General features: G+C 52.3%; 2 protein-coding genes and 1 long non-coding RNA gene across 4 annotated transcripts in view; 2 read left to right on the top strand and 1 right to left on the bottom strand.

Moving 5' to 3' along the window:
* Positions 1-10,511: 10,511 nt before the first annotated feature.
* On the bottom strand, positions 10,512-13,552 carry LOC139176557 (uncharacterized). Its single transcript, XR_011561020.1, has 3 exons — positions 12,828-13,552; positions 11,769-11,908; positions 10,512-10,630 (listed from the first exon to the last, which is right to left on the bottom strand). It is a non-coding gene; the product is annotated as an uncharacterized lncRNA (long non-coding RNA).
* Positions 13,553-13,701: 149 nt separating this feature from the next.
* LOC109570814 (left-right determination factor 2-like) lies at positions 13,702-17,004 on the top strand. Its single transcript, XM_019976987.2, has 4 exons — positions 13,702-14,000; positions 15,251-15,497; positions 15,695-15,937; positions 16,237-17,004. Exons 1-4 carry the CDS (start codon positions 13,751-13,753, stop codon positions 16,598-16,600), a joined length of 1,104 nt encoding a protein of 367 aa, XP_019832546.2. The 5' UTR covers positions 13,702-13,750; the 3' UTR covers positions 16,601-17,004.
* Positions 17,005-19,524: 2,520 nt separating this feature from the next.
* The window catches only part of TMEM63A (transmembrane protein 63A), a 36,079-nt gene continuing 27,969 nt past the window's right edge, over positions 19,525-27,634 (top strand). The window contains exons 1-4 of one of the 2 annotated variants that reach the window (XM_019976397.2): positions 19,525-19,654; positions 22,943-23,111; positions 24,935-25,134; positions 27,536-27,615. In XM_019976397.2, coding sequence (XP_019831956.2) covers positions 24,949-25,134; positions 27,536-27,615 — 266 coding nt within the window. In that variant the 5' untranslated portion in view covers positions 19,525-19,654; positions 22,943-23,111; positions 24,935-24,948. Of the gene's footprint in view, positions 19,655-22,940; positions 23,112-24,934; positions 25,135-27,535; positions 27,616-27,634 lie in introns of both variants that reach the window. The other variant, XM_070768054.1, reaches the window with a different exon arrangement.

Here is a 27,634-nt window from a genome sequence, read left to right as displayed (position 1 = left end):
AGTTTATTGTGATCCACACAGTCAAAGGCTTTGGCATAGTCAATAAAGCAGAAATAGATGTTTTTCTGGAACTCTTTTGCTTTTTCCATGATCCAGCAGATGTTGGCAATTTGATCTCTGGTTCCTCTGCCTTTTCTAAAACCAGCTTGAACATCAGGAAGTTCACAGTTCACGTATTGCTGAAGCCTGGCTTGGAGAATTTTGAGCATTACTTTACTAGCGTGTGAGATGAGTGCACCAGGGAAGTCCCTAAAACTCCTATTTTTTAAAATTAACAACAACAACAACAAAATTAAATTAAATTAAATTAACTCATTCATCCAATAAGTATTGGAGCACCCAGTAGGAGGGCTGGACATTGTTCTCAGAACAGGCACGCAGCAGTAAATGGTAGACAAAGTCACTGAGCTCCTAGAATCTACATTCTAACTCGGAAACAGTCAATAAAGAGTTAAGCAAATGGAGGAAGAAAGTAACTGTAGATAGTACTAAGTGCCAAGAAGGAAATAAGCCAGGGCGATAAGAGATAGTGGCTGGAAGAGACAAGGAGGGTTGTACAGATATCTATGAATATCTAAGAGAGGGGCCTTCTGAGGAGGTGCCATCTGATCTAAGTCCTGAATGATAGCTAACCTTGCAGAGGTCCGCACGCAGAGCCTTGCAGGCAGAAGGAACAGCTAGTGCAAAGGTCCTGAGGTGGAACCCAGCACGGCATGTTTGGGGACAGTAAGACGGCCCCGCGTGGCTGGACCTTAGGGAGCACCTGATCAGTGGTGGGACCTGAGGTGGGAAGGTGAAGCTGGCTCCAGTCAGTCTCTATTCTAATGACATGGCAAGAAATTTTAATTTTATTCAAAGCGGGTTTGCTTGTTTTGAAATAGAATTTAGTATTAGGTTCAGAGCAAAAATTGATTGGAAAACATAGAATTCCCTTATACCTCCCTGACCCCCCACATGCACAGCCTCCCTTTTTATCAACATCCCACACCAGGGGGGTACATTTGTTACACTGATGAACCTACACTTACACATCATAAACACCTGAAGTTCACATTAGGGTCCGCTGTTGGTCTATACTCAATGGGTTTAGACAAATGTGGAATGACACATATCTGACGTTACAGTATCATACCGAGTAATTTCACTGCCCTAGAAATCCTCTGTGCTCTCCCCTCGTCTCCCTCCACCAACCCCTGGCAACCTCTGATCTTTGTATTATCCCCATAGTCTTGCCTTTCCCAGAATGTCATATAGTAAAATCATATAGTATGTAGCTTTTTCAGAGTGGCTTCTTTCATTTGGTAATATGCATTTAGGTTTCCTTTGTGTCTTTTCATGACTTCATAACTCATTTCTTTCTAGCGCTGAATAATGTTCCATTGTCTGGAGGCACCATATTTTATTCATGTACCTATTGATGGGCATCTTGGTTGCTTCCAAGTTTTGGCAATTATAAATAAAGCTGCTGTAACATCCACGTACAAGCTTTTGTGTGGACACAAGTTTTCACCTTCTCTGGGTAAATACCAAGGAGCACAAATGCTGGATCATATGGCACAAGTATGTTTATTATTGAAAGAAACCGCCAAAGTTTTTCCTAAAGTGGCTGTACCATTTTGCATTCCCACCAACATTGAAGAATTCCTGTTGCTCCACATGTTCCCTAGTATTTGATGTTCAAGATCTTAGCCTTTCTAATAGGTGAGTTGTGGTACTTGATTTTTATTTAATTTGCACTTCTCTGATGACTCTGTGTGTGATGACAAATTATGCTGAGCACCTTCTCACATACTTATTTGCCATCTGTTTATCTTCTTTGGTGAGGTGTCTGTTTGAATCATTTGCCTATTTTTAAATTTAAGTTGTTCATTTTCTTATTATTGAGTTTCAAGGGATCTTTGTATAGTTTGCATAACAGTCTTTTATTAGATGTTTCTTTTGCACATGTTTTCACCCAAACTGTGCAGCTTGTGGTGTTCTCTTGACAGGGTCCTTTGCAGAGCCAAAGTTTTCAATTTTAATAAAGTCCAGCTGATCAATTCTTTCTTTTATGGATCTGGCCTTTGGTACTGTGTCCAAAACATCATTGCCACATTCAAGTTCATCGGGATTTTCTTTTATGTTATCTTCTAGGAGTTTTATAGTTTGGGGGTTTATTTTTAGGCCTATGATCCATTTTGAGTTAATTTTTGGAGGATTTTGGGAATTCCCTGGCAGGCTGGTGGTTAACACTCTGTGCTTCCAATGCAGGGGGCATGGGTTCAATCCCTGGGTGGGGAACTAAGATCCTGTGAGCCATGCAGCACAATCAAAAATAAAATAAAATAGTTAATTTTTGTATCCCACGGACAGAGGAGCCTGATGGGTTGCAGTCCATAGGGTCCCAAAGAGTTGGACATGACTGAAGCAACTGAGCACACACACATGTAGGGTTTTAATGGATAGAGTTCATGTGATTAAACCTTGCCTAGGATTACTATTGACTGACGGAGGAGCCTGGTGGGCTGCAGTCCATGAGGTCACTAAGAGTCGGACACGACTGAGCGACTTCAGTTTTACTTTTCACTTTCATGCTTTGGAGAAGGAAATGGCAACCCACTCCATTGTTCTTGCCTGGAGAATCCCAGGGACGGGGGAGCCTGGTGGGAGGCCATCTTTGGGGTCGCACAGAGTCAGACACGACTGAAGTGACTTAGCAGTAGCAGCAGCAGCAGCATGGGGGTGGGGAACAGGAGCAGGGAGAGGGCAGTGGCAGTTGCCCAGGTAAGTGATGGAAGGTCACAAACAAGATTGACTTTGCAGGTGAGACCAGTGGGGCTTCCTGGGAACTGACTCTGAAGGATGTGGGATAGGAATCAAGAATGACCCTTAGGGTCTTCCCCGGTGGTCCAGTGGCTAAGAATCTGCCTGCCAATGCAGGGGATGTGGATTCAATTCCTGGTACAGGAAGATCCCACATGCCGCCGAGCAACTAGGTCTGTGGGCCACAACTACTGAGCCAGCCCTCTAGAGCCTGCGAGCCGAAACTACTGAAGCCCGCAGGCCTAGAGCCTGTGATCGTCAACAAGAGAAGTCACCGCAGTGAGAAGACTGAGCACCACAATAAAGACTGGCCCCTGCTTGCCGCAACTGGAGAAAGCCCCTGAGCACCAGCAAAGACCCTGTGCAGTAAAAAATAAATCTTTTTTAAAGTAAATAAAAGTCATTTGTTAAAAAAGAAAAAAAAAGAATGGCCCCTCGGTCTGGAGGTCTAGCTGGGTGTATGGTGGAGCCATTTACTGAGATGGGAATAGGTAGGGGTGGAAGGGTAGCTGGGTATATGGTTCTGGCACTCAGCGAAGCGTGAGCCTAGAGCCATCAGTGATTGGATAGCCAGGGAAGCCAGGAAGCTGGACCACATCACTTAGGAGGAAAGAGCAGCAGGTTCTTTCCATGACCTCAGGCTGTTTGCAACAGCAGGTCAGCCCCCGGGGCCCTTCTGGCCTGGGGTCAGAGAGATGATGAGACGCCATTAACACAGGGGACTGATTGGGTGCGGACCTGGCAAGGGGATCAGTAGGGGCAGACGCTGGGCAAATCCCCCAGACCTGTTATCCCTCTGCAAACACAGGCCCCTTTCCTGAATGTGGATTCCACACGGGTTCAAGAGTTTTGCTGGGGAAATAAAATAATTGGGCAATCAGCCAGAAGAAAGCCAGTGTGGATTGGGAGGCTTCTTACAATGGGCTGTTAGCCCTCAGGGGTAATCTTTGTCATGCAGAGGAAGGAGCCTGGCTTCCGGCTGAGGATCTGGGGAGAGTCTGGCCTTCTGCGATTGGATTTGTCCTGAAAGGCCCAGAGGGGACTTCCCTGGTGGTCCAGTGGTTAAGACTCTCCCTTCCAGTGTGTGTGTGTGTGTGTGTGTGTGTGTGTTTGTGTGTGTTGTGGGGGCGGGGGCGGGGTGGGGGGAGTTCGACCCTTAGTCAGGGAGCATGCATCATGGCCAAAAAACCAAAACATAAAACGGAAGCAATACTTTAACAAATCCAATAAAGAGTTTAAAAATGGTCCACACTAAAACAATCTCTTTAAAAAAAAAAACCAAAAGGTAGTAAAGTTGGATCTGCTGTCCTGGAGGACAGGAGGTGAGAGCGAGTGGTGAGGATGGGGAAACACTCAGTACCCCTGACTGAGGGCCTGAGGTTGAGGACACTGAAGAGGAGATGGGTGGTGGGAGCCATGCTCACCCTCCTGTCTCTAGAGGCCAGGATCTGACCCCCAACCAGAATCCAAGCTGCTAGCTGAGGCCTGGTAAGAAGACATGAGGGTCAGAGGTCATCTCAGGGACTTGGTCAATGGGACTGAGCTGGACCTGGACTCAGAACCAAAGAGGACTCAGCTTAGTGAAGGCTGGAGCCAAGGAGTGGGTTCCCTCCTAGATTAGAGCCCAGCATCTTGGGGGGCTCCAGAAGGGGTTCCCAGCCTGGTACAGACACACTCTGTGTGACCCAGAGACATCCCTAGGCCCAGGTGCCCTGGCTGCCCCAATCCTGCACCCATCAGCCTACTGATTCCAGACCTGGGGGCCCATGTGGCTCCTTGGGGGTCTCCAGACATGCCCCTGGGTGGGCAGTGAGGCCTCCTTGTCCTCCAAAACAACTTGGCCTCAGTGTCAGCTGGGCCAGCACTTCCCAGGGGTTCCCTGGGCTAAGGAGGCTGGGGACAGAAAAGGACTAAAAACCCAGGTTTCGGTTCATCCAGACCTTCCAGGCGAGGGTGGGTCCTGGGTTCAATCCTTGCTGTGCCACTCATCAACTGTGTGGCCTTAGGTGGGTTTTCTACCCACTTCAATATGTCTCCCTCTACAACATGGGGATAATGTACTTTTCTTATTCCAGCTGCTCTGCACAGCCTGTGGGATCTTGGTTTCCTGACCAGGGATTGAGCCCAGACCCTTGGCAGTGAAAGTGCCAAGTCCTAACTACTGGGCCTCCAGGGAATTCCCAATACTGAAATATGCTTTTTTTTTTTGGACAAAAACATGTCAGTATTAATGGAGAGGTCATCAGAGTGCCTTGCACAGCAGCCCCCTCTACGCGTGCGCACACACACACACACACACATACTAGGTGCTCAGTAAATGGTAGGGGTCTCTCAACTGATACTTACTTACAATGTTTAACTTTTTAAAATTTTAAGTTAACAATGTCTCTGCATTATTTTATAGTTAATACACTAAATCAAAAGATACAAAGGCGTTTGTGAAAATGTTTTAAGTTAACAATGTCTCTGCATTATTTTATAGTTAATACAAAAGTCAAAAGATACAAAGGCGTTTGTGAAAAATGTCAGCCTGTGGGCCCTCCCTGTCCTCCAGAACAGCTTGGCCTTGGCATCACAGGGCTGGCCCTTCTCTGGGGCTCCCAGAGCTGAAGTGGGAGTTGGGGGGGAACTAAGGACCCACGTTCAGTTTCATCCACACCTTCCAGCTGAGGGTGGTCCTGGCTTCAGTGTTCACTGAGCCACTCCCTGGCTGTGAGACCTCAGGAGAATCACGGCGCCCCCCTCTGACAGCTGTCTGTGGTCAGCTGGGTGAGGCAGAGAGGGGCCCGACTTCTGCAAGGAGGGCCAGGAAGGACACCTCTGTAACCAGACAATAATTGCTGGTCTTGACTGTTTACTCTGAGCCATACTTCACTGGACGCTCACCATGAGCTTGTGCAATACATATTATTAGTGTTCCTATCTCACAGATAAAGAAACCAAGGTGCAGGCAAGGTGATGAACTTGTCCAAGGTCACTGGCCAGGACTGGCTCCCCTCAGTGCTCTAATTAGCAATCTATGGCCTTGGACCAGGGTCTTAACTGCTCTGAGCCTTTGGTGTTCAGTGTCAACAACGTCTTCCTCCCAGGGTGTGAGGGGACTGAAGCAAAGGGAGATCCCAGACCTGGTGGGGCGAGGGTGTGGAACCACCCAAAACACAGCATTTAGGGAACCCTTGGGCTGCCCCCACCCCCAACTTTCTGGCACTGAACTCAAGCTTCCTCTTGAGTCCACTGCTCTTTTGTCTCCTTAGCTGTCCCCAGGATACAGAGAAGGGGCAGAGTCATCAGTAAACATTTCTTTTTTTTCGTTCTATCAGTTTATTGCTACCAACCCATCTCCCTCCACCCTCATGCACTCATGCTCAGTCATGTAACCCCATAGACTGCTGTCCACCAGGCTCCTCTGTCCATGGACTTTTCCAGGCAAGAATACTAGAGTGGGTTGCCATTTCCTTCTCCAGGTAAACACTTCTTAATTAATAGAAGAGAGGGAGGCAGGAAGAGGAAAGTATGGAGACAAACCGCTTCTAGAAGTTCCTTCTGCAGGGCAAGATTTGAGGATAGTTTATGTGGGTGTTTTTCTTTCTGGACATTTTTATTTGGGTTGTGGGGAGGCGGCGCAAATAAGAGACTAATACCGATAACAACACTTTCAGGGGGAAAAAGAAAAAAGAAAAGAAAGGGAGAGAGTGAGGAAGAAAACAACTTGTGTTACAATTACAACTGTGCTTTTCGGAATCCAGGAAACTCTTGTCTTTTTTTTTTTTTTCCTTAATTTTTCTTTTCCTTTTGGCCATACCACATGACATGTGGGATCTTCGTTCCCCGACCAGGGATCAAACCCACACCCCCTGCACTGGAGTCTTATTACCACTGCACCACCAGGGAAGTCCCCATAAAAGTCTTGTCTTTATAATGGAGAGGCATGTTTGGGCTCTACTGCTGGGCAGGGGTGCGAGGTGAGGAGGAGTTAGAGGGGAGTTTGCTGCTGTTGACAGAGAAAGACAGGCGATAGCTCACCATCAGCAGACCCGCTTTTGTCCCCCAGACAAAGCCTGCCTAGTGTGTGGTGTGGCCGACCACAGGCGGGGATGCGGGGAAGTTGCCCTCACCATAAACTCTCCAGGTGTTTGCTCCAACAAAAAATGTTCACTGACAGATGGAGCCTTAAGCCGTTAAGAGGAACAAAACAAATATACAGAACCAAACAAAACCAAGCCTGCTTGGATCTCTGTCTAGAGGCTTCTCTGTGCAGGTAAACATGGCTGCTCTGCACACGTAACCGATTCCAGAGCCTCCCAGGTCTTCTGCACTCTTGTCCTGGACAGAGTGAGACCCCCCCAAGTAAGGCCCACCACAAAGGAAGGAAAAGATGAACTCTTGGGTACATCTTTAATGCTGGAGGGAAATGGCAGGACTGCTTCCTGCAGTGGGAGCAGCCGTACGCAGTGAGGGAGATGCTGTCGCTTTGATCTGGGCCTGGATTTGATCTGGGTGGCACAGCCACCCCGTCCCCTCCAGCTGCCCAGCCTGTCCCAGCCAAGACCTGGCCCTGGAAAACGGGTGGCCGGCTCACCATGCAACTGCGTCTCCTCTGAGCCCCATTTGCTTAGTCTGGTGTAGATGCCCTTGCCCTCTCAGATGGCATTGAGAAGGGACACTAGGCAGCTGGTGGTCTCAGCTCATGGCAAGAACCTTAACGGCTCTGGCAGCTCCCTGTACCCTGGGAGACCCCAACCCAGGGCCTGGGGGAGCCTGTGGAGGCCACATCTCCTCTGCCAGAGGCCCATGGGCTTGGCAGCATGGGTGGTGGAGGAGTCTGGGGCGGGCGCACTCACTCGGGCAGGAGACAGTGCTCCCTGTGTTAGGGGAGGAAGCCACCCACCCTGGCCAGGCACCACAGTAACCATCTGCGTGAGTTATTTTATGACAGGAGGCCCCAGTAAGGAACATGGAACTAACATGCCACCACCAACCAGAAGAGTTCGGGAAAGGTCAAAAGGAGACACCACGTGTCTGATAGTCTTCCAGAATCCTCTCGCTGGCATCCATCTTGGCTGAGCAAAGCGTGCACCACCAGGCAGGACTCTGGGTCAGAAAGACTGGCCAAAGACAACCTGGAAACTGATCCCATCACCACAGAACTTGAGACTTCGAACAGACTGTGGCAGAGCTGTTCTCCTGGGTTCCCTTACCCTAACTGCTCTCCGCCCGGGTGCCCCTTCTGTTGCTTTGTTAGCACGTGTGGCTCCTCAGACGATTCCTTTCTGAGTGTTAGACAAGAACCCACACTCAGGCCCTGGAAGTGGTCCCATTTCCTGCAACATCTGGAGCTCGCAGGGCAGTGTTGGTGGGATGGCTCGGGGATTGTAGCCTCCCTGGGACTCTCATGGGCTTTGAATATGGGGACATAGGTGGTCTGACAACTGCCCCCACCTGCCCCGACTTCCTCTTCCTGTTGGTGAGCTAAGTAAAGCTCTCATCCAGGAGACAAAAGGGCCGAACGAGGCTCTGTGGGCTGGGAAGTCGCCCTTCCTCCTGCCCCTGCTGTCCATTCACCCCGTGCTGCTCTCCCTTCCCTCTGAATACACCCCCTCCCCTAGGGCCAGTCCCCTCCCCGAAAGCCTCCCGGCGGGAGGGAGTGTCCACCCACCACCCTGTGGGTCAGGGTACAGCACGTCACTCAGGGAAGGCCTGGGTCCTACGCCTGGACACCCTTCCTCCAGGTCTCTACCGTTGGCTTCTGGTGAAAGGGCTGTGGAAAGGCGGTTGCCAGGCCAAAGCTATGAGGCTACAGATGGGCCTTGTTCTGGACCTGTGGCTGAGAAACAGTTCCCCCAGGGTGGACTCCCACACCACTGACCTTGGCCTGCACCAGCAATTGCAGGAAAGCCTCTTCTTCCTGAAGGACAAACCCCTCCCTGCAACTCAATGTCCTCTCTCAGGTAAGCTTAATATCACCCTCCCTTTCGAGGAACTTCTTTTTTTATTTTGGCTGCTCCAAATGGCATGTGGGATCTTGGTTCCCTGACCAGAGATCAAACCTGCGCCACCTGCATCAGAAGGGTGGGATCTTAACCACTGGACCACCAGGGAAGTCCTCAAAGAACTTCTTAGCAAAATTCCTTTGTTCATCAAAGAGCATCTATTGAGGGATGCACCCAGCGCTGAGGCGATAGATCGATGACTCACACAGTCCACTCCTTATAACTCAGCTTCTGTGTCCTCCCTTCTACACATCGGAACTGCCTGACCACAAGAACATGACTGTATGTTTCTCCCTAACAGGAGACAGTTGTCCTTCCTACCTGTGCAGCAACTCTCTCTTGGCTCCAAAGATTAGAAGACTCATCATCCCAATGGTTATTGTATCAATCACAGGCTGTATTAGTTCCTCCCTCAGGTTTGGTCATGGTCTCACTGAAAATTCTGTTTCCTAAAGTTAACCTTCAATAACTCATGTATAGAGACCTCTCTGGTAGTCTAGTGGCTAAGACTCTGCAACTAAAAAATTCTGAGTGCAGCAACTAAGACCCAGCACAGTGAAATAAATACTTTTTAAAAAGAATAATTCATGTATATAATTTTTTAAAGAGGGGTAAAGGAGAGAGGAGAATGATTACTTTATGTAAAACGATACACTCGGACTTCCTTTTGGGCCAGTGGCTAAAACTCCATGCTTCCACTGCAGCAGGCACATGTTTGATCTCTGATCTCTGGTCAGGGAAGTTCTCTAGGTCATGCAGTATGGTCAAAAAAAAAAAAAAAAAGCCAAACCAAACCAAACAAAAAACAATGCGTGCGTGGAAGAAGCATAGAGAGACTGTGCAAAGCTGTCAGTAAACCCGTCCTTTAAAGGGATGATTACACTAAATGAGGCCCCTAGGGTGGGCTCTAACTCAATCTGACTGGTGTCCTTGGACACACGGAGAGACACCAGGGATGTGTAGGCACAGAGGAAGACCATGTGAGCACACAGAGAGAAGGCTGCCATCTGCAAGCCAAGGAGCAAGGCCTCGGAAGAAACCAAACTTGCTGGCACCTTGATCTTGGACTTCCAGCCTCCAGACTGTGAAGAAACACATTTTTGCCAATCCCCTCCCTCCTTCCCCTTCCCCTCCCCCCACACAACATTTTGTTATAGCAGCCAGAGCAGCAGCCTGAGACAACCTTCCTCAGAAGGTGGTCACACAAAACTGTCCCAACCGCCCCTGACTGACAGGGACTGAGATACTTTCCGGTTTCACAGAAGCAAGTGTGTCAGAACAGTAAGCCCCTTTGAATCAACTGAGCTAACAACACTGGTGGATGGGGGGTGGGGAGTGGATAGGGAGATGACGGGGGCAGCGGTGTGTGCCCAGAATAGAAGAGACTTTTTACTGTACCCTTTAAAAAATAGGCTTACTTTGTGGCTCAGCTGGTAAAGAATCTGCCTGCATTGTGGGAGACCTGGGTTTGATCCCTGGGTTGGGAAGATCCCCTGGAGAAGGGAAAGCCTACCCACTCCAGTATTCTGGCCTAGAGAATTCCATGGACTGTATAGTCCAAGGGGTCGCAGAGTCGGACACAACTAAGCGACTTTCACTTCACTTGCAAAATAGAGGACTTCCCTGGTGGTCTAGTGGTTAAGAATCTGCCTACCAAGGCAGGGGACGCGGGTTTGATCCCTGGTCCGGGAGGATTCCACATACGGTGGATCAATAAAGCCCGTGCAGCACAACTGCTGAAGCCCACTCACCTGGAGCCCGTGGTCCGCAATGAGAGAAGCCACCACAGTGATAAGCCTGCGTGCTGCGACTGCAGAGTAGTCCCCAGCTCACCGCAACTAGAGGAAGCCCGTGTGCAGCAATGAAGACCCAGCAGGACCAAAAAACAAATAATTAAAAATTATTATTTTTAATTATAGAGTGGTATTTAATTATAAGAATTCTAATAAAATTATAATTTGAAAATGGGATATGGGTCACAATGAAAGATTAGTAAGATTCATGTGGTGGGAAAAATATCTGAGTTTCTTGGTAAGCAGACTGTCTCTGGGGAGGTGAAGTGGGAGACGAGCAGCAAAGTCACAGAGGCTGACATTTTTCACAAACACCTTTGATCTTTTGACTTTTGTACTATGCGTATTAACTATATAATAATGCAGAAACATTAACTTCAAATTTTAAAAAGTTTAACATTGTAAGTTAGTATCAGTTGAAAGATCCTTACCATTTATTGAACACCTATTGTGTGTGTGCGTGTGTGTGTGTGTGTGTGTGTAGGGCAGTGCTGTGCAAGGCACTCTGATGACCTCTCCATTAATACTGACACGTATTTTGTCAAAAAAAAAAAAAAAAGCATATTTCAGTATTGGGAATTCCCTAGAGGTCCAGTAGTTAGGACTTGGCACTTTCTCTGTCAAGGGTCTGGGCTCAATCCCTGGTCAGGGAACTAAGATCCCACAAGCTGTGTGGTGCAGCTGGAATAAGAAAAGTATATTATCTCCTTGTTTTAGAGGGAGACTTATCTTGAAGTGGGTAGAAAACCCACCTAAGGCCACACAGTTGATCAGTGGCACAGCAAGGACTGAACTTGGACCCACCCTCGCCTGGAAGGTCTGGATGAACCAAAACCTGGGTTCTTAGTCCTTCCCTGTCCCCACCCCTCCTTAGCCCAGGAGGAAGTGCTGGCCCAGCTGACACCGAGGCCAAGTTGCTTTGGAGGACAAGGAGGGCCCATTGCCCACCCAGGGTCATGTCTGGAGACCCCAAGGAGCCACATGGGCCCCCAGGTCTTGGGTGGGTAGGCTGATGGGTGCAGGATTAGGGCAGCCCAGGGCATCTGGGGCTGGGGCTCGGGGTGTTTCTGGAGCACCACAGCAGTGCCTCCCTCATCAGGAAGGAGATAGGAGTCCCTTCCCCCTCAGATGCTAGGCTCTAATCCAGAAGTGAACCCACGGTCGGACTCCAGTCTTCACTGACCTTACAGTTCCGTTTGGTTCCAAGCCTAGGCTCTGGTCCAGTTTGTCCCCATCCACGGAGTCTGCAGGATGACCTCTGACCTCACATTTTCTCACAGCCTTCAGCGGGCAGTCTGGACTCTGGCTGGGGTCAAAACCAGCCTGTAAGAGATAGGAGTGTGGTCATGGGCACCTGGCCCTCCTTACCTGCCCTCCTGCCTCAGTCCCTGCATCCATCTTTCCAGACTCTCTGGGGGCCGGGTCTGTGGCCCCCACCTCAAGACAGCCAGCCCATTGCCCTCCGTGCTACCCTCAGCTCTAGGCGAGGTCCAAACTGGTCCTTCATCGGGGTGAAAGTGAAAGTGTTAGTTGCTCAGTTGTGACCAACTCTTGCGGCTCCATGGACTGTAGCCCGCTAGGTTCCTCTGTGCAAGGAAATCTCCACGCAAGAATAATGGAGTATGCCCTCCTCCAGGGAATCTTCCTGACCCTTCCTGACCCAGAGATCAAACCTGGGTCTTCCACGTTGCAAACAGATTCTTTACCACCATCTGAGCCACCAGGAAAGCCCAAACTCTCTATTCCCTTGGCCTCTTTCCTCCTTCCAGACAGAAGATCTACCTCGGGGGCCACTAAAGCATCTCCAGCCAACATGACCTGGCAGGGTGTTGGGCCAGACACAGGTGAGAGTGGAAGTAGGGGAAGCCTGGCTTCTTCTGCATGACAAAGGGTGGGGGCTGCCCTCCCCGCCTGACGGCTAATCAGCCCATTGTCAGAAGTCTCCCAATCCACACTGGCTTTTTCTCTTTGGCCTCTGGCTAGGGTTGCCAGATTTAGCAATTAAAAATATGGGACTCCTGGTGAAAGGTGAAATTTGAATTTCAGATAAACAACAAATGATGTGCTAAAGTATGTCCCAAATTGTGTTCTGTATTTTATCTGGCAGCCCTACCCCTGGCTGATTGCCCAATTGTTTTAATTCCCCACTAAAACTCCTCTACCATGCAAATCCACATTCATTTGGTGAAGCCTCAGGAAATTGAAGGACATGCCCCCTACCCACATCGAGTCCCCCGGTCACCTGGGCTGAGTCCACTTGGCTGCTTCAGAGGATTGAACAAGGACTCTGGCTGGAAACAGCTGGAGGTTGTGGAAAGAGCTGTGGGCTAGGAATCAGACTTGACTTTAGGCAGGCATCCATCATTAACTGTTGTGAGCCAGGGATATTGTTGCCTCTCTGAGCCTTTGTTTTCTTAGCTCAAAAATTGGTGGAGGGAACGGGCTGGATGTTTTTTTCAACTCCAATCTCTGAATCTGTGAACAGCCAGGGAAAAGGAGAGGATGAGGTTCCTTATTGGGCAAAATCCCATTGGTACTAAATTACCCCAGGCTCCCTTGTCTAGGAAGGTCGCCCCTTCCCCATTAAGCACTGGGAAAAACATTGGGTTTTCCAATTGTGGACAGCCCAGAAGCTCAACAGTCCCTAGGAGTCCTTTGAGCACCAGGCTCAGATGCTCATCCTTGTAGGCAGAATTGGTCCTTAGCCAGAGATCCAAGGTGTTGGTGTGCACACAGAGGAGCTGTAGCAAGAATCAGGACTCTAAGTCCACACCAGGGACCGGAGTTTGCTCTGTGACTGAAGGACAGGGAAGAGAGCACTTAGAGATCCTTGCCTCTTCTTCAGGGAACAAGCTTTTTAATTTAACTGGTCCAGCAATCCCAGCCAAGGTAGAGGCACCTGACCACAATAATACCATCTGTCCACAGTCTAGACAGCCCCCCTCCTCGGGCTCAGGGACCTGTCTGGATGCTGAGCTCCCAGGAGGTCTGAGGGGTGTGACCTCCCTTCCTCCCAGCCTCTCCCCCCTCCCACCACCCTGGCCCAGCCCAGGGCTGCTATAAAGCTGGCCCAGCCTGGCTCTCAGCACAGCCCGCTGCTGGGACCCTCCTGGAGCCTCATCCGGGGACACGTCCACTCTGCCCTTCCTTCTCCCCAGCAGTGCCATGCAGCCCCTGTGGCTCTGCTGGGCCCTCTGGGTGCTGCCCCTGGCCGGCCCCGGGGCGGCCCTGACCGAGGAGCGGATCCTGGACAGCCTGCTGCAGCAGCTGCACCTCAGCGAGGTCCCGATCGTGGACAAGGCCACCGTGGAGGGGCTGGTCATCCCCGCCCATGTGAGGGCCCAGTATGTGACCCTGCTGCAGCGCGGCCACGGGGCGCGCTCCCGGGGGAAGAGGTTCAGCCAGAACTTCCGAGGTGAGGCCCGCCCTCCTGCTGCAGCCTGGTCCTTGTGGTGGTGGTGGTGATGGTGGTGGTGGTAGCTGTCTGGGGTGCAGGGTCCACAGGGCGGTGAGGGGGTACCATGGCCTGTGAGGATGACAGGTCTGGGCTCCTGGTCTCTGTCTGCACTGAGGACCCTGCCTCTCAGGGCCAGGAGGAGCTGGGCCGGCTGGACTGGCTGACAAAGCCAAGGCAAGAACAGGGAATCATGGGACAGGAAGCAAAGTGGAAAGAAGAGAGATTAGAGAAGACAGATGGTCAAGGTGCCTTTGTGCTAGGGGACAAAGAGCTGGCTTCCGCAGAGTGTTGCCTTAGAGAGAAAGGACCTCTGTATTCAGTTATCACCTCTGGTATTTGTTTTTGGACAAGTCTCCCAACAACTCTTGTGTTTCTTGAAATGAGATTAAATTAGCTTTGACTACTTCCCAGAGTTGTGGGTATTCTATGAGATGGAAGGTACCAGGTCTGAGTCCTATGGCAGCCTCTCACCTCCCCAGGGCTGGGGACACCCACAGACAGACCAGGCCAGGCGCCTGGGGAGACGAGGAGACCGTTGCTGGACACCTCATCAGGGGTGACTGCTGGCAGTCATGGGGCTGGCTGATAAAGCGATCGCGCTGCCAACCTGGAGCCTCAGGTGCTGGGGACGGATTGCTGGGGCCTCTGAAGAGGGTGTTGTGCCTGACCTCACCATTTCCCTCAGGGCTCGGTAATTCCACAAAAATTGCCCCTGTTCCTTTTCACCAGCAAGAGTCCCCTCACCAGGCAGGGAAATGAAAGTAAGTTCAGAGCTCTTTCTCTGCCTCTTAGGAAAAGCCGATTTCAGCTGGTGACTGTAGATTTTCACTGGCTGGTCCTCGGCCTTCCACCCTCCATTCCCACTCCTGCCCCTTTGCCTAAAGAAGCCTGCAGGTCTGCAGTCTTCACTCAGAGTCCCAGCCTTTGCCCAGTATCCCAAAGCTGCCCCTCCCCTCACTAGTGGTGAGGGGGGTCACCACTAGTAAACAAGCCCCAACCCCAGATGATGGTTTTGGAGAGCCTGCTTGACTCTAACAGTTTTTCTAGGAGTGGAGGTGCTCTGTTTCTGGCCTGGCCCATCAGTTTCCCAGCCTCCAAACTCTCCCTGGGGATTCCTGGGGAAACCCTGTTCGCTCTCCCTGAGCCCTGCATCCTCAGAGCTCGCCTGGTGCTCGGAGGGGCTCCGCTGACTCTGCTCTCGTCCCCAGAGGTGGTCGGCAGGTTCCTGACATCCGAGGCGTCCTCGCATTTGCTGGTGTTCGACATGGAGCAGCGGCTGCCGCCCCGCAGCGAGCTGGTGCAGGCCGTGCTGCGCCTCTTCCAGGAGCCGGTCCCCAGGGCCGCGCTCCGCAGACACGAGCGCCTCTTCCCGCGCAGCGACCGCGCCCGGGTCACCGTCCAGTGGCTGCACGTCCGCGACGACGGCTCCAACCGCACCGCCCTCATCGACTCCAGGTGCGGAGGTCGCGGCTGCGGTGTGGGGCTGGGGGGAGGGAAGGAGGGCTGGGCCCGGGGCGGGAGGAGGGGCGGCTCGGTCCCGGCGGGGACACCCGGGAGCGGGTGGGAGAGGTGCCGCCCCCGGGGCCACCCCGGGCAGTCCCAGTCCCCACGCCTGAGCGCGGGCCTGTGTCTCCCTCCGTGCGGTGTCGCAGGCTGGTGACCATCCACGAGAGCGGCTGGAAGGCCCTGGACGTTACCGAGGCGGTGAACTTCTGGCAGCAGCTGCGCAGCCCCCGGCAGCCGCTGCTCCTGCAGGTGCTGGTGCAGCGGGAGCACCTGGGCCCGCTGGCCTCCAGCGCCCACAGGCTGGTCCGCTTCGCCCCCCAGGGGCCGTCGAGCGGCCGGCAGGGGGAGCCCCAGCTGGAGCTGCACACCCTGGACCTCAGGGACTATGGGTAGGTGCTGTGGGTCACTGCGGGTGAACCTATTTTGAAACGGGCAACTTTACAGGGTGCTGTGGGAATGAATGAATATATAAAATATCTCCTTCCACTCTTGGGAGTAATGTCAGCTCTAATTATGATTTTGGGGGTTATTTCTAGTTATCCATCCTTATCACAAATATCCAACATTTTGAACATAATGAGAGATGGATCATAAATCTTTCCAGGTGTCCCGTTAGGTCTCACCCTGGGCCCCATGACCCCTGCCCTCTCAGCTGACCTCTGACTCTGCCTCTCTTTGCTCCCCACAGAGCTCAGGGAAACTGTGATCCTAAAGCACCGGTGACCGAGGGCACCCGCTGCTGCCGCCAGGAGATGTACATTGACCTGCAGGGGATGAAGTGGGCTGAGAACTGGGTCCTGGAGCCCCCAGGCTTCCTGGCCTATGAGTGTGTGGGCACCTGCCAGCAGCCTCCAGAGTCCCTGACCTTCAAGTGGCCTTTTCTGGGGCCTCGACAGTGCATCGCCTCGGAGGCGACCTCGCTGCCCATGATTGTCAGCATCCAGGAGGGAGGCCAACTCCAGCCCCAGGTGGTCAGCCTGCCCAACATGAGGGTGCAGACGTGCAGCTGTGCCTGGGACGGGGTGCTTGTGCCAAGGAAGCTGGAGCCGTAGGTGTGGGGTATAGTCATCGAAGGACTTGGCTTGTGTGTGTGTTGAAACTGTTCCGGGCGCCAGAAGCAATGGGGATGGCATGTGTTTTGTGCTTCGTACTGAGTTCTGATCAGTCAGCTCGCCTTCTGATTTTTGTTTCTCAGGAACAAGACTCCCTGGACACTGGGAGCCCCTGCCCAATCTTCTCTCTTCGACATTTTTTCACTGCACTGTATCCTAAGCACTTACCTGTGTAGATTTTGTAACCTAAGAAGAGAAACCCCAATTTGTCATTGTTTCCTTGTCCTCTTATTGGACCTGGGCTGAGCTCCGTGGTATGGCTGGGAGATACACTTGCTGCTCTGGGCTTAAAAATCTGTAGTAAGTAGAGGTTGTGCATTTCTAACTCAAATAATAAGGGTATTCTGCAAGAAACAAATAAAATACATTTTATTCTGTTTTATCCAGAACCCTGCAAATTGTGAGAGAACAGAAAGTTCTATAGGAATTATGTCAACCAGATTAGAAAATTAAGGAAAAGACTTTAAAAGACTTGTTCAAGGTCTCAGTTAAGTGATACAGGATGCTAGGATTGGAATGCATTGATTCTAATGTGCCTGTCCTCTTAAGATTGAGGCAGAACATTTTTTTGTCATTGCTGTTGGTATTTTTATTTTTCTTGGCACAGGGAGTGGGCTTTATTTCCATTCTAGTTGATACAAAATTTTTTAAAATCTGTGATCAAAATCATCATCTACAGGAATGTGAATCACTCCTTTAGATTTGAGGGTAGATAAAGGGAGCAAATGACAAAATGTTGATGTAAGATTTTAGAATGCCAAGATTACACTGGCTTTAAACTGAGTTTGATATAGGGTTCAGGCCTGGGGCATGGTTGTCTTGGATTCCTTGCTTATCTTTACAGCTAAAATTAACTGTAAATTCTACATCCTCCATATTTCCATTTTCTTCTCTATCAGATAGGAACAATCCTTGACTTCTCTGTACTTCTACTGGAAATTTAAGGAAGTAGTGTTTTTATAAGCACTCCACATGCTGCCTGACACATAGTGGGGCTATGGTTATCTCACCTCACATGTTGATCTGTCTAACCTTCTCTTGATTTTGAAATAACCTGCTGCTGCTGCTGCTAAGTCACTTCAGTCGTGTCCGACTCTGTGCGACCCCATAAACGGCAGCCCACCAGGCTCCCCCATCCCTGGGATTCTCCAGGCAAGAACACTGGAGTGGGTTGCCATTTCCTTCTCCAATGCATGAAAGCGAAAAGTGAAAGTGAAGTCGCTCAGTCATGTCCAACTCTAGGGACCCCATGGTCTGCAGCCTACCAGGCTCCTCATCCATGGGATTTTCCAGGCAAGAGTACTGGAGTGGGGTGCCATCCCCTTCTCCGTTGAAACAACCTACTGAAAGTCAGTTTAGAAATCCCTTCCCTCTCTGAAATCAAGGATCCTAACTTTTCTTTTTGTCAGTGTCTCCATCAATGTAATCACTGGGGTTAGAACCTTACACTTCCCTGGACCCCACAGCGCAGGCCAGGGGTGGCTGCAATCATTGAGGAAGGGGAAGAATAAGGACACAAGGTGGAGGATATGCGGGGAAGAGAGTGGACAGAGTCCGTCTGAGGCGCCAGGGGCCACACACAGGCACCTGCTGGAGGTCAGCTGTGGTTCCTTGGCCGCTGGAGGGAACCGCAGGAGGAGAGATGGCCAGGCGCTTACGGGTAGGACACGGGCTGTGCTGAGCACAGAGGTCAAGGGCAAACTCTGGAAATAACTAGTGACTGGGGGTTGGGGAGAAGGAGGAAGCCAGCAGATGGGTCAGAAAAGCACTGCTAGAGAAGCAGAAGACACCCCCCGCCAGGCTCCCTCCAGAGATCCCCAGGCTGGCTGGGGAGAGAGATAAGGTGAATACATTTACCATGACAACAAAAGATGAAAGCCCAGAAATGGAAGAGAGGTCAGAGCCCTGCAAAGCTGTGCAGGTACAGAGTGCGGAGCTGTTCAGGATTCACAGATTTTTAGTGCTGGAAGGGACCTGAGAGAAAGCTTTGGTCCAACCCCCTGCGGAAACAGAGGCCTGCGGAGGAGGGCAGATTGCTGCAGCCGGGGGGCTGTGCTCTTTGGTTTCACTGGGGGCGCGGTCCTCATTGAACACCGACCTGTGTGTTGCCCAGAGCACACCCCGGTGCCCTCGAGGAGCTTACAGTCCAGCTGCGGGGACTGCTGCTCATACGGAACTCTCTGGGACCCAGAGCTCAGCGAGCTGGGCTAGAACGGTGACCCTGGCGGCCCGGTATTGGCAGTTCCGGCTTTGGCTCCAGGGCACCGCCGAAAACACTGCGACTTCTATTTGGGGCCAAACGTAGGAACCCCCCGGTCCCCGCGGCCCCTCCGGCCCCAGGGCTTTCACTGTCAGGCTATTCAGAACGATAGCGGAGCCTTAGTCTTCCGCACTGGGAACCAGGTGACGACGGACTATGTGGAGCCGAGGTGCGGGCTGAGCCCACCCGATTTCCCTATTCCCCCCTACCCAGCCCCGATACAGGCGGGCCTAAGAGCTGGTCTAGGAAATTCAGTGCACTACAGAATAATCAAGAACTTTCGCCGATGCGCTGCCCCCGCGTTCCACGGATGTGACCACCCTGTACTAGGCCCGGGGCTCCCCAAGGTGTCTGTCGGGGAAAGGGGACGCGCCGGGGGGGCCGGGGAGAGGAATCAGCCCTGGAGGCACTCTCCTAGGTCCCAGGACACGAGCTGGCCGGGCCGGGACCTGAAGACTTAAGGGAGGAGCTGAGTGGCCCCGCGGTCTGGCCTGGACGGAGGATCGCCGAGGGGCGCACGGCGCCGGGGGCGGGAGGCGGCTGCAGAGCTGACACCCACTCGGGCGTAGCTGCAAATTGGGCAAGCCGTGGACGCGGCTCTGCGCATGTGCAGGAGAGCGGGGAGTTTCACTTTATAACTTTTAAGTGGTCGGGACGCAGCCCCGCCCAACCAGGTGGAGCCAGACAACTTATGGTCTGCCCGGGTCGCTGCGCCGCCGCCGCCGCCGCCGCAGGTAAAGGGGAAGGGGCGTTGAGAGGGGGAATGACGCCTTCTTCCTTTCCCTGAGACGGGCAGAACCCGGGGTCTACGCCAGGGTGCCACGTCTAGTGTCTGGTTCCGGGGTGAGGCCCTCGTGCCTCCGCAGTCCCAAGTCCGGAACAGGGGTGACCGAGTGGCTGGGAGGAGAGTGTCTGTCCCCGGGCTGCGCAGACCTCGCGCTCCGCTTCCAGCGTCGCGCCTGATGGCTTTACGCAACTTCCCAATCCAAGGCTCCAACTTTTCGCTTTTAAGGCTAATCCCTTTCTCTTCCCACCCTCTCTCTGGGTATTTGTCAGCTGGAATCGACCTCCCAGCCTAGCCCGGGGATCTCAGCCAGGGGCTCTTTTTTCTCTAAGCGAGATATTCGAGGCGGGCCTGGGTAGGGGCTGAGCATCTGAGTTCCCTGCCCCTAGGAAGGTAGAAACCACTCTTTGGAGTCCTGAGGAGGGAAGCTAGGGGTTTTGGAGGATAAGGGGAAGAGGAGAGCTCTGCTAAGAAACCAAAAACGTAGAGGTTCCAATACCTGATAAGCCTGGCTACCTGAGACTCTGGGGTGGCCTCTCTTTCAGCTCAGTCGGTATTCTGAAAAACAGGAGACCACAGGGGTATACAAAATGACACCCTTTCCCCCTTTGCTTCCTTCTGCGCTGAAGTTGTGTGACTGTATCCAGCCCCAAGAGTGTGGAAGGTTTGAGGTTAAGCCAGTGGATTGTGCTCACCAGTCCAGGCCTAGTGTGTACAAAGAGGCTGTGTGTGGGGGCATCCTGAGGACTTCTTGGGCCCTGACTCAAGCAGAGTTGTGGAGTCTTGCTAGGGATGAGGAAAGACTCTAGGTCATCTCTTATTGGAGAAACAACCCGTATTTCCCTCTTCTCCATGCTTGCCTTTCTACTTCCCTCCTCTGACACCTGTCAGAGTCCTGAGCCTGCTGCTATCTTGAGGTGGGGTATACAGAAGGAGAGGCTTCTTTCTGCCTTCACACACCTCTTGTCTGGGCTTCCCTGGTAGCTCAGATGGTAAAGAATCCACCTGTAATGTGGGAGACCTGGGTTCGATCCCTGGGTTGGAAGATCCCCTGGAGAAGGGAATGGCTACCCACTCCAGTATTCTGGTCTAGAGACTCCCATGGACAGAGGAGCCTGGCAGTGTATAGTCCATGGGGTCACAAAGAGTCAGACTCAACTAAGCAACTTTCACTTTACTTCACCTCTTGTTTGTTTAGTTTATGGGCAAAGATCTCCCTTGGGTGTTCATGGTGCTCTAACAGGAAAAATGTCAGATGGGGTTTTGCTATCATGTTTCCCATGGTCTGGAGAGGTGACTTAAAAGCAGATTTGGGGTGCCCATGAGGGTTCAATGCTTTATGGGCATTGCCTCCCACTCACCCTGCAGGAAGAACTTCATTGTCTCCATTTTACGGAGAAGGAAGCCAAGGCACGGAGTGGTGAAGCCACGTGGTGCTGGGAGCCTCACTTCAGAGCCTGCTCAGGGCTTCAGTCCACTGCAGCGGGACTCTGGGCCATTTCCCTAGTGCTCCACTGCTGCTGTCTGTGGAGGTGAATGGTTGTCCACGTTCCTGGACACTGTTTGGTGGGGCTTTAAGGAGAAGTTTGCAACCTGCCATCTAGAACATCAGAGTCTTCTCTTATGGCAGAGGACCTGGAACTGTTTGTCGTCCTGCCATCGTAGTAACAAAATCAGAAGATTTGGTGATGATAAAAATACCCTGAATTTGCAAGAGCTGATGATGCTCACACTTTCTGCTCCTGTTTGTGGCAGGGAGGCACAGAGATCTTCTGGTGTGCTACAGGGGCCAGCAGCTGCCAGCTTGGATGGGCAAGGGGTTAACATGGGTGGCTGACTTCTTTGGCAGTTTGGGGAATGGCCATTGCATTGAGCCCTCTGTCCCCCCACCACAACCAGACTCTGGGGTGTACGTGGGTTGAACTTTGAGTTGAGTCCTGAGTCACCTGCTGCTCACCTGCTGCTCACCTGACCCCAGGGCCTCAGCAGTGTATCTTGGCTTTCCTGAATGAGATGATGAGCAGAGAGCTCCCTAAAGAAGGGATGGATAAGACCAGGCATTTACAATATGTATCTGACAAATATGGGATGACTGAACATGACCAGGCAGGGCACCCATGGCCACAGAGCCTAATTGCTGGTTTGGCCCCTGCCCAGTGCTGTCAGTCTTTCAGCCACTAAGCCAGCTCTCTCCCAGTTGCCACCAGCTGAATCTCCTTCTCTGCCCCTCCTGCTCCTCCTGAGCCTGGGGAGGCTGCCCTGTGGCCGATATGTTGCCAGCTGCCCTCTCAGCATGCCCGCTGGGGAGGATGCAGGCGGCTGGCCTTGGAGGGACTGTGATGGTTCCGCAGTCTTGCAGACTTGTAACAGGCGGAGACAGACCTCAACTAAGCAGAAAGGTCTGAGAGACACTGTGGGCCCCCAAAGCTATGCCTGCACCTGGAGGGCGCAGAGGGGACAGGCCACCTCTGAAGGTCAGCTGGCTGGCTGACCTCACTGAGTCCTTCTTATCAAACCTTGTTAAACTACCCGGGGGAGCCTGTTTGACTTAGAGGCGTGACAGGGGCGGAAAAGATGGGGAGGAGCCTAGGTCCCTGCCTCCCATTAGGCCTCTGCTCTCTCAAAGCTCCACACAAAGCAGAATTGGTGAGGCGCCCCCCTACCCTCCACCACAGCAGCGCCTCTTGCTCTTGACAATACTCCCTCTGTGACCATTTTATGGGGATTTTTTTTCCCCCACTTCACTGTTCAGGCCTTCCTTGTTGGTTCTGTTGCTTTTTTTTTTTTTTTTTTTCCTGATTCTAGTCTTTGGGGGACCTGGAGAAGCCTTCCCAGCTACCCTTGGGCCTGTGTGAGGTCCTGGACTCCGTCTTCCCAGAGCCTACAGCTCCCAGTGCTGCTGTGGGAGGAGTCCCAGTGCCCTGGGCTCACCAGGGCCTTGAGCCCTCGGACAAGAGGGGAAAGGCTGGAGTTTCAGGTGATGCTGGGGAGGAGAGAGGAGAGGAACAGGGTGCACAGAGGAGGGTGGCCCCTTCATAGCACTAGGTGCCTGGAGAGAGAGCCAGGACAGGAGGGAGCCCGTTGGGAAGAACTGTAGGCTCTGGATGAGTGTTTGAGTTCCGAGACACCGGGCAAGTGTGAGTGCAGGGGAAGTGTGCCGGAGGGTTTCACACCGGAACCCCGGCATGGGTAAAGAACAGCTCCCACGTGACTCTGGTTGTCTCCTGTGTTCCTTCAGGGAAGTCTGCAAAGGCTGGTGCCCTATGACCTCCATCAGAAAAGCCCAGCAGGAAATGAGCAGTGGACCCGAGGCAGCTTGGGAGGCAGCCAGGGCCACCGCTGCCTTTGCCAGCGCCAACTGAGGCCCTCTCCAGGGGACACATCCACATTTCCTTCCCCAGTGTCTGGTAAGTGTGGGGACAGGAAGGAGGGGCAGGCCTTCACCAGCCAGCGTCAGGCTGGGTGTTGCATTGGGGCGGTGCCACTGGGTGGGGTTTAAAGGAGAGAAACTAAGACCATCTGTTTCCCAGAGGCAGCTTTTGTGACTCTGCGCAGAGCCAGCAACTTCATGGCTCTGCCATCACACCCTCCAGCCACTGCCGAGTCTCTAATAGGGCTGACAGAATGACTTGGCCTCTCGGGGAGTCCTCCCATGCCCCCGGACCTACTGCCTCCCCCATGCCTCCTACACCTCCTGTCCTGTGTGCATGAGATTGTCCCAAAAGAGCCGTCCCAGCGGCCAGAATTGGCAGTCACTGGCTCCCCAACACACACCCAGACTGTATTACCGCGTAGTCCAAATATCTGTCTGTTCTCTATACCGTTTCTTGTCTCCCAGATTTTTGTCCCTCCAACAGGTAGGAAGACAGACTTAGCCAAAGTCCCCTGGGAATCTAGTCTAACTAGATTTAAGGAGATGGGACCTTGAGAGAAAGGGATGCTGAGCATTTTTCCAGGCTCTTCAGCTGCAGACAGTGTGAAAGCATGCCCGCTGGGGAGGATGCAGGGGGCTGGCCTTCGGAGTTTGGAGATTTCCATTAGTTTCACCTGCGGTTACCAGCCGTCTCTGAAAGGAAAGGTCAACAACCAGCCTGGAGCAATATTTGCTTTGGAAATGCTGGACCTTCCAGAAAGGCCAGGAGTGTAGGAATGAGAGGGCAGAGCCCAGGGAGTGCTCCAGGGATGCACAGTGGGTGACTCAGGGGTCCCTGAGGAGGCTTGGGGCCCGTCCTCCTCCCCCTAGTCCACGTCCTCCCCCTTTGCCTTCTCTGTCTCCTCCTCTCTGCTGCTCTTTCCCTGCCTTTTTTTTTTTTTTTTTAATCTTTCTCTCTTTTTAAAATATATTTATTTGGCTGCATTGGGTCTTAGTTGCATCATGTGGAATCTTCATCAGCACACGGATTCTCTGGGTGTGGTGCACGGGCCCCAGGGCATGTGGGATCTTAGTTTCCTGACCAGGGATGGAGCTCACATCCCCTCCATTGCAAGGCTGATTCTTATCTACTGGGCCACCAGGGAAGTCTCCTTCTTTGCTTTTTAATCTCTCACCGAACAGGTGTGGGTAGCCAGCTGCAGAGGGAATGTGGCAGAGCAGAAAGAGAACTGGCATCTGAGACCCAGAAGGCTGGGTCTGAGACTTGACTCTGCCCTGACCAGCTCTTTAATCTTAATGGAACTCTTAAGGCCCTGAGCCTCAGTTTCCAAGTATATGGTGTGGGCCTATCTCTGAGTTCCCAGCCTGACATCTCTTGAGCTCTTGTCTATGGGCCAGACAATCAGCAGTTGTTGCATTTGGACACTCTTCCTCTTCTGTTGATTCCTCTGCCCCATCCTGTCCCCTGCCCGCACTCCAGGCCTCCCAGGGCCACTCCCACCCCTTACCCCGCAGGAATGACTTCCTGACAGTCATCCCTGAGGCTGGAGGAACTTGGCACCCCTTAGGCAGGCTTCTGTCCTTCCCTTTCCTCCTATTCATCCCTGCCCTTGGGGAGGCAGCCAGCTGTGTCCTGGATGAGCCATCTGCCCCATCCATCTGACCCTTGGGCTGCATCCACAATGCAGCTATTCTCTGTAGACTCTGCAGGGCACTCAGGGCTGGTGTTTGCCTCTACTGGATCCCTGTGCCCCAGCAGCCCCTGGTGGAGACACCCGCCCTTGGCTCGGTCAGCGCTGGCTGCAGAAACCACGGGAGAGTTGGTGCCCTGACTCTCTGTTGGGTCTCCTTCTCCAGGGAGGATCAGCGTGATGACCGACTCCCCTTTCCTGGAGCTGTGGCAGTCCAGAGCAGTGGCCATCCCCGAGCGGCTGGGCATCGGGGACCAGCCCAATGACTCCTACTGCTACAACTCGGCCAAAAACAGCACCGTGCTCCAGGGGGTCACCTTCGGGGGCATCCCCACTGTCCTGTTCATAGATGTCACCTGCTTCCTGGTGAGACCCCCGGGGATCATGTCAGTTATTTGTTTAACACTAACCCCCTCCCCCGCCACAGGGCTTTCTGGGAAACTCAGGTGAGGAGCCAGACATCCCTGGGTTTAAGTCCCAGTTCTTCTGCTTCCCAGCTCTGTAACCCTGGGCATATTACATAGTTTATTGGGGCCTCAGGTTTTTGTTCTGTGAAAGGTAGGTAATAGTTCTTATCTCGGAGATTCTTGGAGAAGGTTAAATAAGGTGAAGCATGTAAAGAATGTACGTTACTGCACTGCTCTTTTGTTTATTATCATTGTTACCACGCTGTCAGCCCGTCATGTGTCTAAGGCCCTTAGGAAGGGTCACTCTGCTGGGATGAGAGATGTGACTGGAGAGTGTGCATGAGAATTACAGCAGCTGCAATTCCCAATTTATAGATGTCACCCTTGTTCCCCACTGGGGTCCTTGGGCCTTTAGAGAATCAGATGTGGAGAAAAGGAGAGAACTGGGGGAAGGAGAGTACGCCTTATTAGCTCCTCATAGTGGACTTTTGTTAATTCAGACCTGCTTGTTCCCAAAGACCCCCACCACCATCACCCAATTTGAAATATGCCGTCTTCCCCCCTAGACTGGCTCAGACTTGCTAGGTGTGATTTACTGGGGTGCTAGGGCACCTTCTTTTCAAAAGTGTCCAAGGGATGGTTGGTCCCTTTTGTCACCTTCTCCTCACATGTAGTGGAAACCATCTGGGTAACCGAGGTAAGAAGGGGCAGAGGGAGTGGACCCCTTGGACTGCTTTGGACCAGAGGCACCTGGGAGAGGGGAGATAGGGTAGCCTAAGGTGCATGCTAAGTCACTTGGGGGCCCCATGCCCTAAAGGAGGCGGCTATCCAACCCAAGTTTCCTTGCAGGAAAAATGTTCATAGGAAGAGAGGAAGGGAGTTTTCCATTTTCCTCCTTAGGATTGAGGTCTAAATTGTTGCATTAGAGTTTTGCTACATTGTTAATCTTCTATTGGCAAATATGGAAACCTGTGTGCTACTCATGTTGCTTTACCATAAAGGGCTCTTTAAGTGTCAAGTAACCTACCTCTTGGGGCCAAAACCCATTCATAGGTTGAGAACAGTCCTCTCTACCAGGTGTGGTTGGGCGGGGGCGGGGGGGGGGGGGGGGAGTAGGCAGGAGTGTGGTGATGGATTTCAGTGTGGGGTTAATGGAGGAGGGTGGTTCTGGAGCTGTTATCCAGCGTCTTCAGGGAGGGGAGAGTCGGGGCCAAGGAGAGAAGTCAGGAGACACAGGCTGGGGTGGGTCTGTCTTGAACAGGGTTTGATGAGAAGAGAGAGTCACTCTCCGTTGGAGTGTGCTAGTAGGGTAGATTTTTATTGCAGGAGATTTGGGGATTGGAGCCAGAGGAGCCTGAAAGACATCAAGGCATGGGAAACACCCACACCACTTGAGCCAAGGCAGCAGCCAGGGCAGAGGGCTGGTGCTCATTGAGCGGCTTTCATATTTTTCTGATGACAAGACTCACCTGCCCTTGAAACTGTATCACCAACTTCCACCTTCACCTTGAGAAAATTCAGCTGGAACTTAGCCACTCTGGAGCCCAAAACCCACATTTAAAAACCGAGTCCCTGACCAGGGCACTCAGGGATATGCTGATTAAAATGTGTCTTTCTACCTCCCTGGATTTTGAAGGGAGGGAGCCTGTCCAGGGTGGGGAGAGAGGCAGGAGTAGGGCAGAGGACCTGCAAAGGAAGGGAGGAGAGAGTCTAGAATCCATGGTTTTTAGAGCATAAACGGGGTTAGACTTGAGTCCAGCCCCTTCCATTGCCATTGGGCATGCAGGGCTGCGGATGGCCCCGGCTTGTGGAAGCCAAGCCAGCTAGCACTGGGCCTTTGGTGGGCGTTGCCCCCACATGCTCTGTGCCAGGCGTCCCCAGGGCTTGGCTCCTGGAGAACCAAACTCAAGGTAAATATCTGACCACTTCCAGCTCAGCCTGTGGGTTAGGGGCTCTGCTATTGTGGTTCTGTGATTAAAAATGCAACCTGATGTGAAGGCGGGAGCTGGTCCCCAGGGGTGCTGTTAGGGCCTTCCTGCTCAGGGGCCCTTGCAGGCCGACCAGGGCTGAGGAAGGCTGTGGCTGTTAGTGCTGGCTTGAGAGCAAAGGATAGGCCCTGGGAGCTTGACTGGGAGGCCGCCAGGGCAAGCTCAGCGTCAGCATTGATGGGGACGGGAGCTGGTGAAGAGGGTGAACGCAACGTTGAGCTCTTGAGCTGTGTGGCCTCGGGCAGCTCAGCGCCTTCTCTGGTCCTCTAGCCCTCTTGAGTCTAGGCGGGTGGTCTTTGCCCCGAAGACAGCTGTCTCTTCTAATTAGAAGCCATTCAATAAGATTTTACTTGGTTTCTTTTCTACTTTTAGTTTTTAATAGCAGCATTTTCCATCATAAGAAGAAAATTCTGGGATTATGGCCGCATTGCCCTGGTGTCAGAAGGAAACAGGTAAAAAGATTCATTATTT

Source organism: Bos indicus, chromosome 16 (assembly GCF_029378745.1).
Source record: "Bos indicus isolate NIAB-ARS_2022 breed Sahiwal x Tharparkar chromosome 16, NIAB-ARS_B.indTharparkar_mat_pri_1.0, whole genome shotgun sequence".
NCBI lineage: Eukaryota > Metazoa > Chordata > Mammalia > Artiodactyla > Bovidae > Bos > Bos indicus.
This window is presented reverse-complemented; position numbering and strand designations above follow the sequence as displayed.

What these genes read in the sequence shown, in the direction of transcription:
- LOC109570814 (XM_019976987.2), top strand. Translation starts at nt 13,751, where the DNA reads ATGCAGCCCCTGTGGCTCTGCTGGGCCCTCTGGGTGCTGCCCCTGGCC. An exon ending in GTTCAGCCAGAACTTCCGAG is followed by an intron (nt 14,001 to 15,250) that starts GTGAGGCCCGCC and finishes TCTCGTCCCCAG; the next exon opens with AGGTGGTCGGCAGGTTCCTG. An exon ending in ACCGCCCTCATCGACTCCAG is followed by an intron (nt 15,498 to 15,694) that starts GTGCGGAGGTCG and finishes GCGGTGTCGCAG; the next exon opens with GCTGGTGACCATCCACGAGA.